Source organism: Equus caballus, chromosome 1, assembly GCF_041296265.1.
Source record: "Equus caballus isolate H_3958 breed thoroughbred chromosome 1, TB-T2T, whole genome shotgun sequence".
Lineage (NCBI taxonomy): Eukaryota > Metazoa > Chordata > Mammalia > Perissodactyla > Equidae > Equus > Equus caballus.
This window is the reverse complement of record NC_091684.1, coordinates 171742052-171755799: the sequence shown is the minus strand read 5'-3', so window position 1 is coordinate 171755799 and position 13748 is coordinate 171742052. Positions and strand designations below refer to the sequence as shown.

Sequence of the window (13748 nt, the reverse complement as noted above, 5' to 3'; positions counted from 1 at the left end):
TACCATTTATGCATCCCTTTCTCTCTTGATGAACAGTGTAGGGGCAGAAAACTTCCCTTCTTCCAGTCTAGATTCTTTGACTGGTCTAATAATTAAGCTGATATAAGACAGAGTAACAGGAAAAAAAAATTTATGTGCTTTTGGGAACCTCATAAAGATATAAAAGGACAGCCAGATAATTGAGGTTTATATACCATCCTGAGCTTGGAAAGGGGTAGAGGTCTGCAAATACAAAGGGGAGAAAGACTGTTCACAGGAAGGCAGAGATGTTTGGAAAAGAAAGATTGCCCTGTATGCAGATAAGCTTCTTCAGTAAAAAGGTACCTATGGTAACAGCTCTCTTCCTGGCATACACCCTCTTTCTAACGTAAATTTAGGCAATTGAGGGGGGTAAAGAGCTTTTTCTCAATCTGCTGAGTTTTGGTTGCCATTAGTTCTAAATAATCCTTAGGCCAGGGGCATATTTTGGAGTAGCAAAACCTGTTTCCCTTCAACAATCAAGATGTTGATTTTTTATCTATGAAATATGGTACTGCCATAAACATTTATGAGCATTCCCCTTTATTCACATGTACACATGTTTCTCTAGGGGCAGAGACTAGAAAGGAATGAAGGAAGGAGCCACGTGGTTAGCAGATAAAAATTACTCAAGGCAGAGGTAAGATCAGGGACAAAGTGTCTGAGGAAGAATGGAGTGAATTCATGTTCTGATTATTGTGTTAAATGGTTTTCTTTTTCATTACGTCTTTTAACATGCACTGGAACTGTAGTATATCAGCTCACTGGATAAACTCTCTGAAATTAGTGTCTTGATATATAACTGGGATGTAGTCTGCTCCAATCAGCCACTGAGGTAATCCTAAAGATAATGAATCATCAAGAGAAAAATTACACCAAGGAGAAGGAGTAGTATATGCAAGGGGAAATGTTAGAGAATAACATTGGGCATAGAAAAAACTACACACATATCAAATTTAAGGATGCTTATCATAAGAACAGAAAGACACCACGTTTTTTAAATCAGCAGAGAAGAAAAAGAAAATTTTATCAGTGCAACAGAAGACAGACTAGAAAAGAAAAGAAAAAACAGGAGCATGTGGAGCAAAACAAAAATATTAGAAATTAGTTCAAATATTAGTTCAAATATCAAAGAGACGAGCCTGAAAGGAAAACAACCAAGACAGCTGAGCGCATAGGATGGGATTCTTCCTGCTGCCCCTTTGTGCGAAAACTGAAGCCCCCTCCCTCACTCACTAAACCCACTACACACTTGATCAAACAGATGTCATCAAGAAATGTTCATTTTTCTGAAGGGGAAGTCAAAGAAGAGTACAAGAGAACCCCAAGTTAGTGAGCTAGGTTAACTCCTGGAAAAGTGAGATCTAAGAAAAAAGACAAAGATTTAAAAAATTAATATTCAGATAGAAAAGAGAACAAGAAAAAAGGGAAAATTGGCAGAGATAAAACATCAAGAAAAGGGGCCAGCCTGGTAGCACAGCGGTTGAGTTCACACGTTCCGCTTTGGCAGTCCTGGATTTGCCAGTTTGGATTGCGGGTTCCAACCTACACACCGCTTGGCACGCCATGCTGTAGCAGGTGTCCCACATATAAAGTAGAGGAAGATAGGCACGGATGTTAGCTCAGGTCCAGTCTTCCTCAGCAAAAAAAGGAGGATTGGTGGCAGATGTTAGCTCAGGGCTAATCTTCCTCAAAAGCAAACAAACACACAAAAAACACCAAGAAGAAATTCTTTCACAATCTGGAATGTTTTATGAACTATTTATAAATGCACATCTAATTGCTCTAAAAACACTTTAAGAGAAGGTGTGAAAAACTTCATCATCATGATCATTCTGTGCACAAGAAATCAGCAGAAAGTTGAATCAAGCGAGGCTTCAACTGTCTTGTTTATGAACTTCACATATATTTACTAGGAGCATCAATTTTAAAATCTTATTAAATGAAATACGTCACAAAAAGCAATTTGGAATCATACCTCTACATATAAAATATCTTAAGCATTTCAACAATCAATCTTTTATATCCATGTTTTAATGCCTTGCTTCCTAGATAAAAGTGGTCTTTTGTCTTAAATATTCCCCTGGGAATTGTGTATGTAGATCAACTTATCCTAACAAGAGATCTCCAAAAAGCAACCCAATTTACACCTCAAGAAACTAGACGTAGAACAAAGTAAGCCCAAAGTATAAAGAAAGAAGGAAATAACAAGACAAGAGCAGAAAATAGCAAAATAATAGAAAAAAATCAACAAAACTAAGAGTTGGTTTTTGAAAAGAAAACATAGAAGAAAAGTTTCATGATGTTGATTCTGGTAACAATCACAGACATGACACCAAAAGCATGGGGACAAAAGCAAAAGTTCACATGTGGGACCACATCCAGCTAAACAGCTTCTGCACAGCAAAGGAAACCACCAATAGCATAAGTCAACCTAAGGAATGGGAGAAAATATTACAAAACACATAATAATAAGGGGTTCATATCCAAAATATATAAGGAACTCCTACAACTTAATGGTAAAAAAATAATAATAAACCAATAAAAAATAGACTAAAGACTAGAATAGACTTTCTCGAAAGAAGGCATACAAATGGCCAATAAATATGTTAAAAAAGTGTTGTCAAGGATGTGGAGAGATTGGAAGTCTGGCATACTTTGATGGGAGTTCAAAATTATGTAGCCTCTATGGAAAACAGTATAGAAGTTCTTCACAAAATTAAAAATAGAACTACCATGTAATCCAGTAATCCCACTTCTGGGTATTTATCCAAACAACTGAAATCAGTATCTCTAAGAGATATTAACACTCCTATGTTTATTGCAGCACTGTTCACATTAGGCAAGATGTAGAGACAGCTTAACTGTCCAAGAACTGATGAATAGATAAAGAAAATGTGGTGTGTAGGAGTACTATTCAGCCTGAAAAAACAAAAAAAGGAAATTCTGCAATATGCGACAACATGGACGAACTTTGAGGACATTATGCTAACTTAAATAAGCCAGTCACAGAAAGACAAATACTGTATGATTCCATTTAAATGAGGTGTCTAAAATAGTCAAGTTCGTAGAATCAAAGAGCTGAATGGAGGTTACATTGAGCAGGAGAGGGGATAATGGGTGTTACTAACAGTGGGCATTAAGTCTCATTAAAGCAAAATGAAAGCTCTAGAGATTTGCTGTAAAACATTGTACCTATAGCCAGCAATAATATATTGTAGAATTAAAATTTTAAGAGGGTATATCTTGTGCTAACTGTTCTTTACACATGATAAAATTAAATTCTAAAAATGAGCTACCACTAGATGCCTATGAGAATGACCAAAATCCAAAACACTAATAACACCAAATGCTGGTGTCAAAAGTTCAGAAATAGCCCAAGTAAAACCAATGAATCACCAAAGGAGAAATTAGTAAAATCTATTGCATGCACACCAAAAAGACAGTTCACGAGCTGGGCACTCTCAAACCAAAACATGAAATGATGCCTCAGGGGTATATTGCCATGAAGTAGGTTAAATAGGTGGAGATAGTGACGGTTTATTCTTCACAGTGATTGGTTATAACATTAGATTTTTCCTAAATGAAAGGGAATTGGCAGTTAACTCATATCAACCTTGGGCAACAGTTGAAGTTTTGCTTATGATTTCCGGAGACATAAGCAAGACACGACCCAGGTCAAGTTAGTCTTGCAAAAGACTAACTTAAACTAAGCTTTGGTTGTATGACTAAATCAGTGTTCTCTTCTCAGGAGATTTTTAGGGCTCATCTCCATTTGCCTTTGATTTTAACACTGGCAAGGCTGTGAAGCAACAGGAAATCTCACTCATGGCTGATTGGACTGCAAAATGGTACAGCTACTTTGGAACACAAGTGCAGCAGTTTCTTACCCAGCTACACATACTCTTACCATACAATCTAGTAATTACAATCCTTGCTGTTTACCTGAATAAGTTGAAAACTTATGTCCACACAAAAACTTGCACGTGGATGTTTATAGCAGCTTTATTCACAATTGCCAAAACTTGGAAGCAGCCAAGATGTCCTTGAGTAAATGAAAGGATAAATAAACAGTGGTACATCTAGACAATGAAATACTATTCAGGACTAAAAAGAAATGATCTATCAAGCAATGAAAAGACATGGAGAAACCTTAAATGCATCTTTCTAAGTGAGAGAAGCCAGTCTGAAAAGGCTACATAATTTATGATTCCAATTATATGACATTCTGGAAAAGGCAAAACTATAGAGACAGTAAAAATATCAGTGATTGCAAGGGGTTAGAGGGAGGGAGGGAGAAATCTTTTTTAATAAAAGGAAGCTTAACTGATATGCAAAAGTCAAAAAGCTTAGTGATGTACAAGGTTTAGGGGGTAAATTTTTATGGCTCTTCTCAGTTTATCAAAGACCAATTTTCTGCTTCTTTTGGAAAGTGAGCTTTGCTTATGTAGGGGAGGAAGACTTTTCCTCTACCTAATGTGGGTTCGTCTGGCTGGAGAACAAATTAAATTCACATGAGACAGAATAGCAAGAGAAAATTAACAAAGCTTTATGAGGACCATGGCCCGGGGCCTTTCTTCCCGAAGGAAGAAAGGGCACCGAAGAAGTGGGGTGCACAGAGTGGTTATATACCCCTAAACAGGGTGTTTCACATATGACTGAAATGTCCCTCCCACAATAGTCACAAGATTGCCCTGTGGGCACAGCGCTTGATGGACACAGCAGGTCATGGGTCTGCTATCTTGGAGGGCATAGCAGGAGCCAAGTCTATTGTCTTGAGCTGGGTGGTCACAGGTGAGCTCAGCAATCAGTTCCTAGCCTAAGGAAAGATGCTTAATCCTTAAAGAAATGCCAACGTTGGGAGGGGGAGGGAAGTCAGTTACAGGAGGCTACCAGACAAGCACAATAAACAAATGCAGATTTAAGTCCTTGCCTTCCCCATTGATTAAGAGTTTGTTGAGATATCTTTACAGATGGAGAGTTCCTTTACAATGCAAATGTCTCTTACAAAGGGTAAGTAAATTCTACTTTTCAGCTGTTTTCCTGTCTGCAAAGTAACTAGCCTCAAATAATCATCACGCCAAAGAGACACATCTTGGGGTGGCCAAATCCAGGTCCCCACACTTATTATACAGGGCTGCAGAGAGCATGGGTGTTCTGTTACTTCTACATTTTCTCATTTGGTCTCCTGTTTTAATCCTCTCTCCACCGTTAATATCCTTCACACACACACACAGATACACACATACACACACACACACACACACACACACACACACGAACACTGGCAACAACATCTTCCTCAATTATTCAAAGATAACTGGTGATTCTTTTTTCTAGACTTTCCACGAGGCTACAGCACACAATGAGATGCTTCTTGTTGACTTCTCTCGCCAGGCCTTTGTTTCTTCTATATCTAGTCTGTTACGCAAGTTTTCATTTTTCCATATACTTCTCACCTTCTAAATTTTTGTTACATCACTCTCTGCTGTTTTCTCCTTTTCGTATCCTCTTCATGTTTGCAGATTTAAGTCCCTTTTTAATTTCTTTCCTATCTTTATAACAGAGCTTCAGAAGGAGGAAGAGATAAATGTATATTATTAGTCTACCATGTTTAATCAAATGTCTGAGAAAATATTTTATTGTATACCTTTTTGTATATTTTAAGGTATATTTGGCATGTATTTATATTTATAAAGGTTTAAAAATAAAATTTACATTTTAAACCAATTTAATAAAAATGAATTAAATTTACACCAAGAATACATAACTAATATATAAGAAAATGTATTAATATTATGATTGTAGTTCATTCATAAAGTCTACAAATACAGCCTCTGAGAAAAAGTAAAAATAAGAAGTGAAAAAGAAGATGTAAAAATGAGGAAAAGAAAAATATTTTAGAAGGAACAGACAGTTCAAAGCCAGTAACATTTGCAGTCATTCTCACCATAATAGCCACTGCAGAATCAGAGAAAATACATGTCCTTCACTCCTATGCCCAAAATCTTCCTCCCAAGCAAGAAAAGTACTCTTAGTGTGTCAATAAATAGATATTAAATAATTAAGATTGCACCAATATTTTCAAAGACCAGCAGTGTATTTGCAGGGCAATACAGGGACTGAATTTTTTTATTATTCTATTCACTACACCATTTTCTCTTACCCTCACACCTTCTCCAATTCCATGATTTTTCTCCCTCTATGAGAAGTCGCAAAACAGGAGTTAGAGAAATCTATAGGATTTCCCTCAGCCAGTGTCACTATTTGTATTGCTATGAAAATATTCTGTTCAAAAGCATTTTCTCTCATCATATTTCATTGGCACTGAGCACTATCTCACTTCAGTTCTTATTGTGAGAAAGCCAATTGATCTAGTTAACTGGCCAGGCATATGACAAGGGACAGTATTCAGGAGTTAGACATGACTCATTTCCACAACTATTTTCTTAGTCCCTTCCCTTCATTTTGAGTATGAGCCTATCTTTACCATCTCATTGACTGAATAAAGAAACTAGAATAAATGTCCCTTTCTTCTCTTTCCCTTATGCGGCTGCGTATGAGATTCTGTTCCTTCTCCTATCTTCTTTCCCCTTATTTCTTAATTAAGAACCTTGTTTTATGGGCCGTATCTCTCCTATCATATCTCCTGCCATATTCTTCCAGAAATATGTTATTCAGACACCACCTTCTCTAGCACACTTTGGGTCTCTAAAAGCATAATAAGGCATACCAATACCCACCAGGATGACCTGGACCAACGTGTGGGAGCTGGACTGTGACCGTAGGGATACTCACAAAGACCATGTTGTTCTTTCTGTGGTGGTTTTACTTTAAAATTACTTTGGCCTTGGATGAGCAGTATTGTTGTCAGACTGTTTTCAATTTCACTAATGAAGAGTTGTGTGTGGGGAAAGTTCACTTCTTCTTATGCTCTGGCCATTTGTATGATTTTGTATCAACCAGAGACTGAGGGACAAACAACCTAGATTGTGCTGAATCTAGAGTGGCTCAAACAGTCAGAGACACTCAGCAGCCAGGCACCTTGTTACTGCTCAGAGTTTGTGCTCAGCTCCCCCTGCAGCTCCTGTCACTGTGTCACTCACAGCACAGTAGTACATAGCCGAGTCTGACTCTTGGACTGAGGCTTTCTCCAAGTGGAAGGAGGTGGTCTCTGTCTTGTATGTGGCTTCAAAGCCTTTGTTCTTTCCCTTCTCGTTGGCCTTCGTGGCTCTCAGGAGGAGCTGTGGACCTTCTCCAGGATATTGAACATACCAGTAAAGAATGGGGTACCCTGTGGCTGAGTAAGTGCAGTTCACAGTCAGGGAAGCTCCTTCTGAGAGGGTCACTTGGCCTTCCATCTGGGTCACTGATTCTCCATGAGTTTGTCCTGGGGAAAAATAAAAGAGATCTGTATCACCTTGGGCATAAAGCTCTGGGATAAAATTACAGTTAAAGGTTTTGCTGACATAGAAGAAAGAATCCGAATTTTAAGAGGCATTTCACTTACCAAGCATTAAGAGTACCACAGCCACTAAGCCTGGAGCAGAGTTCATCTCTGCAGCGTCGCCTAAATAATGTTCTTGATTCCTAATGTGAAGAAATGTTGAGGTCACAGTGAAATGATAAATGGAAGCCTACAATTCACTCAGGAAATGCATTTATATTAGGACGCTGCACCCCCTGGTGGACAGGGACTGAAATAGGATGCATGTTTCCTTGACTCGTCCCAAAGTCTGAAACATGTTCTCATCCCTGACCTCAGTTTAGACATGTCAGCCTTCAGGTGGCCCTTGTAAATCTGAACAACAATTACCATAACCTTTAAGGTCTATTTTGTTCTTAGGATACCATCTGACATGAAATTTTTTTAACAGAGCATCCCGGGGTATTTCTGTAACTGAGAAGCTATCCATTTTCTTAAGCATTTTAGTATAGTGCTAAATATTCTCATGTATCCCTTGTGGGACAGACTTTAACCCACCAGAATGTCAGAAAAGAGTTTTGGGTTGAAATCAGAGGAAAAGATAAGAAGTAGAGTCATTATTGAATAGCTCTGTGTTTTTCAGCACTGTAAACCAACGTATATAACAGTGACTGACGTTAATTACATGTTCACTAAGTATTTGTTGAATTAAACAAAAATAATAAACATTATTTGATAAAGGAGGCACTACTAATTGAATACAATATTTTCTCAGTCCTTAATTATATCAACAGTAAGGAATGCTATTTTTTAATAACAGCTTTTTAGGAGAAAAATTTACACTATCTTATCAATAGTTAAATATTCCTGAATTCTAGAATCTTAGAAAAAGTAAAAAATGTGAATTCTAGACAGAAAAAAAACCATAATTGAAGTTACTGAATCCCTATACAGTGAAGTGAGATCAATATCTTATTCTCCCACTCTTCGTTGACTCTAAGATGACGTGGCTAGCCTGTATGAATCAGGAATTGAATACTAATCCCACACTCTTAATGGAGATCTAGCATCAAGGGTGCTTTCCACTGTTGTCTGCCTGCCAACACTTTGGCGTCAAACGCTAATCAAATAAATTTCCCCCACAGGGTGAGCAACCCAGAAGATGTGGATTTGCACCAAAAGCCTAGAACAAAACTGGGACTCTCTTCTTTCCCAACTTTTCAAATCTTTAAAGACATATGAGCTGATATTCATCCAGCAGCTGATAGTAGGATCAATGTGTGAGTGATTAAATCACAGATTCGGAGATCCCAACACTAACTTCATGAATCATATTTTCTAGGATTGAGACCCACTGAGATATAATTTTTAAAAGCTCCCCAGGTGGTTTTGTTGCAGGCAGCCTAATACCGGTTTAGAAGATTTCATTTGTGATAAGTGTCCTAGAACAAGATGACCCTCAAAGATCAGAGAGAAAGTTCTGGGGTCAGCATGGGGAAATGTCCCCTGACTACATAAATTTTTAAAAATTGGTCTTTTTCTATGAAGTACCAGCAACAAAAGCAAGTGCATCTTTAACACACTTTTTTATTGAAGGACAGTTGACATACCATATTATATTAGTTTCAGTTGTATAACATAGTGATTCAACATTTACATACATTAGGAAATGATCTCTGTTGATGATTCTTTTTTGTTGCTGAAGTATCATTCCATTATACAGATATAAAACAATTTTTTTATTTGCCTCTTGGTGTACTTTTCCATTAGTCCCAGTTTGAGGCTGTTAGAAATGAAGCTGCTATGAGCAGGTGTGTAAGTTTTTTGTATGGACACATGCTTTAATTTCTCTTGAGTAAACATCTGAGAGTGGGAATCATATGACAGGTGTATATTTGACCTTTTTTAAACTTACTTATTCATTCTAGTAGCTTTTTTTTTTTTTTTGTAGATTCCCTTGGATTTTTCTACTCAGACAATTATGCTGTCTGTGAATAAAGAAAGGTTGACTTCTTCCTTTCCAAACTGTGTGTCTTCCGTTTCTTCCTCTTGCTGTATTGCACTGGCTAAAATCTCTAGTAAAATATTAAATAGAAGTGGTGAGAGCCAAAATTCCTCCTTAAAGCTGATCTTAGGGGGAAAGCATTGTCTTTCACCATCAAGCATGATGTTTGATGTAGGTTTTTTGTAGAGACCCATTGTTAAGTTGAGGAACTGCCCTTCAGTTCCTAGTTCTCTTGGAGTTTTTAATCAGGAGTGGGTGCTGGATTTGTCAAATGCTTTTTCTGTACCTACTGAGGTTACCTTCATTAACTGATCATCTGCTACTATCACCAAACAAGGTAAATTTTGTCCACTGCACGATTATGCCAATCACCAAGATGAGGAGTTTGCGGCAGATAAAGGGTTTAATTCACAAGGCAGCCAAGTGAGGAGACGGAAGAAAAGATTGTCAAATTTGTCTGCTCAAAAAATGGGGACTGGGGATATTTTTGGGATAAAGGACAAGGTGGTCTGAAATGTGGGAATAGATGATTGGAGGCAAGGAGAAGTGAGGTAATTGATGATCTGAGCAAGCACTGTCAAACTTTGCTGCTTGTCTTAGAAATTATGTACACAAAATGGCAGCATTACCATGACCTGACAGTGGAGTTTTTAGCTCATTAATATCAAAGGGTCACCTATCATTCACCTGTGCAGGCCCAGTTGATGAATCAATGGTCTTACGTAGCCTGAACTGGAGAAGGAGTTGACTCTCAATTCCTGAAAATTGAGAAAATTGGTGACCCAAGTGTCAGAGGAGTTATCTGTAGGGTGGGTTTTATCAATGCACTATCTAACTACTTTTGCAAACAGAGAACTAACTGGGTATAGTTAAAACAAATTGGCCCAAGTTTCACCTCTTGTCACTCTCTTTGGATACATTATTGATTTGTCGCAATAAATGTTAAAGAAGGTATCACTCTCCTGTTTTCCAAATAATGAAACAAAGCTCACAAGTGATTAGCAAGTAGGTGGCAGAGCTAATACTTTTGAAAACAGATCTTTCTGATAGGAAAATACATGTTCTCTGTTTTTAACACTACAGGTTAAGAGAAAATTTGAGAAATAAGGTAGAACGTAGCAAAATTACCTCTTCTCAAGCCCTTAAAATATTTTAAGACAGTAGTTTCACAAGTTCTGTATTCATCCAAATCAATATACTGGAAAAATAATTAAATAATTCAAGGTTTGGCTCTTTCACCAAAACCTGCAAAAAAAAAAAAAAAAACATATTACAAGAGATACAGAAACTAAAATTCAGGAGCTAACCAGCAGGTAGTGGCATAAGGATTCCTTTCAACCCAATTATTAGGCACCTGACTTGAGCAATGCACTGTAGCAAGAGTGACAAACTCTTGTTGGCTTTTGTGAACCACCAGGGTATTGGAACTTCATTCATGGCCAGTGATCACTCTCTCTCTCTGTTCCTTGCAACTTGCTTGTGATAAAGAAGTTGAGAGCATAGTTGTTCCAATTAACTGGTATAAATGGTTCATATGTTTAAATTTTTAGCTTCATCCTTCCTACATGACTACATTGTTTAAACCATGGTTTGGCCTTCATAACCAGTCACAGTTATGAAGCTTTATTTCACAGGGAGATAGAGCGTTAAAGACAGAAATGAGAATAATTTTCAGATGCATTCCAAGAATCTGAGAAGTCTATTCATCACATAAATTTGAACCATAGTTACTGGCCCAACAGTTTCTAGAATAAAGCTTGGAGCATCCCACAATGAAAGACAAATACATAATTAGCAGTGACATGGAAGCCAAGACTTCCATCTAAATATGGTTGAATAAGGGCTGGCCCTGTGGCCGAGTGGCTAAGTTCGTGCGCTCCGTTGCAGGCGGTCCAGTGTTTCATTGGTTCAAATCCTGGGCGCAGACATGGCACTGCTCATCAAACCACACTGAGGCAGCGTCCCACATGCCACAACTAGAAGGACCCACAACGAACAATATACAACTATGTACTGGGGGGCTTTGGGGAGAAAAAGGAAAAAAATTAAAAAATAAAAATCTTAAAATAAATAAATAAATAAATATGGTTGAATAAACTCATCATTTTCCCCTTATCCTCATGGAAATAATCTAAATGCAACAATGAAATAAAAGAAAATGAATACACACTATATCTGTAATTTCAAACAAATTAGGAGAGAGAGCCTGAATATTTGTAAAAGCTGCCAAAATCAGATAAGCTTACACAAATACACAGGTACTGAACAGGTAAAATGAGTCATCTCACATCTAGACAACCATGCCGTGTCAAATCCATCAAGCCAATCTTGGGTACATATTCAAGTCTTTTAAGATTTGTTAATAAGAAGAGTTACATTAATAGACTTTTAAACATTAAAATTATTTTTACATTCCTGGAATAAACTCAAATTAATTATGTTGTAGTTAATTTTGTGAATGTATGTAATTGTCCCTCCTCATTGTTTTTCTAGATTATGATAGTGTTAAAGTTTTTTTCAAAATGTCAGATTGTGGTTTCATCATTGATTTTACTGTTTTCCTTTGACCAATCAATTCCTGCTTTTATCTTTAATCCCCTCAGTCTGGTTTCTTTCATCTTGATTTATTGTTCATTTTCTAACTTCTTGAGTTATGAGCTGAATTTATTTAGTTTTAGTTTTCATCGCTTAGTGAAAATCTATCAACTGGAGCCAAATGACCTGAGTTTAAGTCTTGGATCTTTCATTTACTAGATTTGTGCACTGAGGTAAAACTTAATGCTGCTGTGTCTCTATAATATGAAAAATAGAATGAAACTGGTTTTCTTCCAGAGTATATTCTCAATTAATAGCTAAACATTGCTTAAAAATTAGTATTCAATTACAAATTCTGCATCCTATTCAACACATCATCATATATTAGAATATTTATTTTTAGAAGGGCATAATATTTTCACATCTCACTTTTAAATTAAATTTGAAGAGAGCTAATGTATTGAAGATATAAAATGATTGCACTATGGAGTTCATACTCATAAGTATGCTTGAAGTGGGGGCCTATATGAGTACTTGAAGTACATGGGACAAATATTCTGTTCCACACTCAACTGTCACAGCACTTGAAATTCCACCCTTAAAAATACTTCTCCTTAGTACTGATAAACGAATTCAGCAAAATTGCAGGATGCAAAACTCAATTGCATTTCTAAACACTAACAATAAACAACCCAAAAAAGAAGTAACAATTCCATTTACAGTAATATCAAAAATAATATAAAATTTAGGAATAAACTTAACCAACAGCGCTAAAGACTTGAACACTGAAAACTACAAAACATTGCTGAAAGTAATTAAAGGAAACACAAAGAAATGGAAAGACATCCTGTGTTCATGGATTGGAACACTTAATATTGTCAGTACTGTCAAAATTGATCTGCACATTCAATGCAATCCTTATCAAAATCCCAAAGGTATTCTTTGCGGAAATAGAAAAATCCATCCAAAAATTCCTGTGGCATCTCCAGGAAGCACAAATCACTAAAAAAATTTTGAAAAAGAAGAATAAAGTTGGAGTCTTACACTTTTTGATTGCAAAACTTTTCACAGACCTACAGTAATCAAAACACCATGGTGTTGGCATAAAGACAAATATCTAGACCAATAGAATAGAATAGAGAGCTGAGAAATAAGTGATCAGATTAATTTTAACAGTGTTCCAAGCCCATTGAATGGTGAAAGGAAAGTCTTTTCATCAACTAGTGTCAGGAAAACGAAATTTACATCGAAAGAATGAAGTTGGACTCTTATTTCATACTATATACAAAAATCAACTCAAAATAGATAAAAGACCTAAACATAAAGCCAAAACCAAAAAACTCTTAGAAGATAACATGGAGGAAAATCTTCATGACAGTGTATTTCACAATACTTTTGTGGATATGACTCCAAAAGCAGAGGTTACAAAAGAAAAAAAATAGATAAATTAGACTATATCAAAATTTAAAACTTCTATGCATCAAAGGATACAATCAAAAGAATGAAAAGACCACCTACAGAATGGGAGAAAATATTTGCAAATCTTATATCTGATAAGAGATTAATGTCCAGAATATAGAAAGAACTCTCACAACTCAACAACAAAAAACCAAACAACTCAATTTGAAAATGGATAAAGGACCTGAATAACCATTCTTCCTAGGACACACAAATGGCCAATAAGCACAGGGAAAGTTGCTAAACCTCACTAATAATTAGGGAAATGCAAATAAAAACCAAAAGGTGGTACCACTTCAAACCATT

General features: G+C 36.6%; 1 gene segment (V, D, J or C); it reads right to left on the bottom strand.

Annotated features, from left to right (window-relative positions):
• Window positions 1–7073: 7073 nt before the first annotated feature.
• On the bottom strand, window positions 7074–7574 carry LOC100072787 (T cell receptor alpha variable 9-2-like). The segment is given in 2 exon segments: window positions 7074–7408; window positions 7529–7574. Coding segments are annotated over 2 exon segments (381 nt in total).
• Window positions 7575–13748: the final 6174 nt, after the last annotated feature.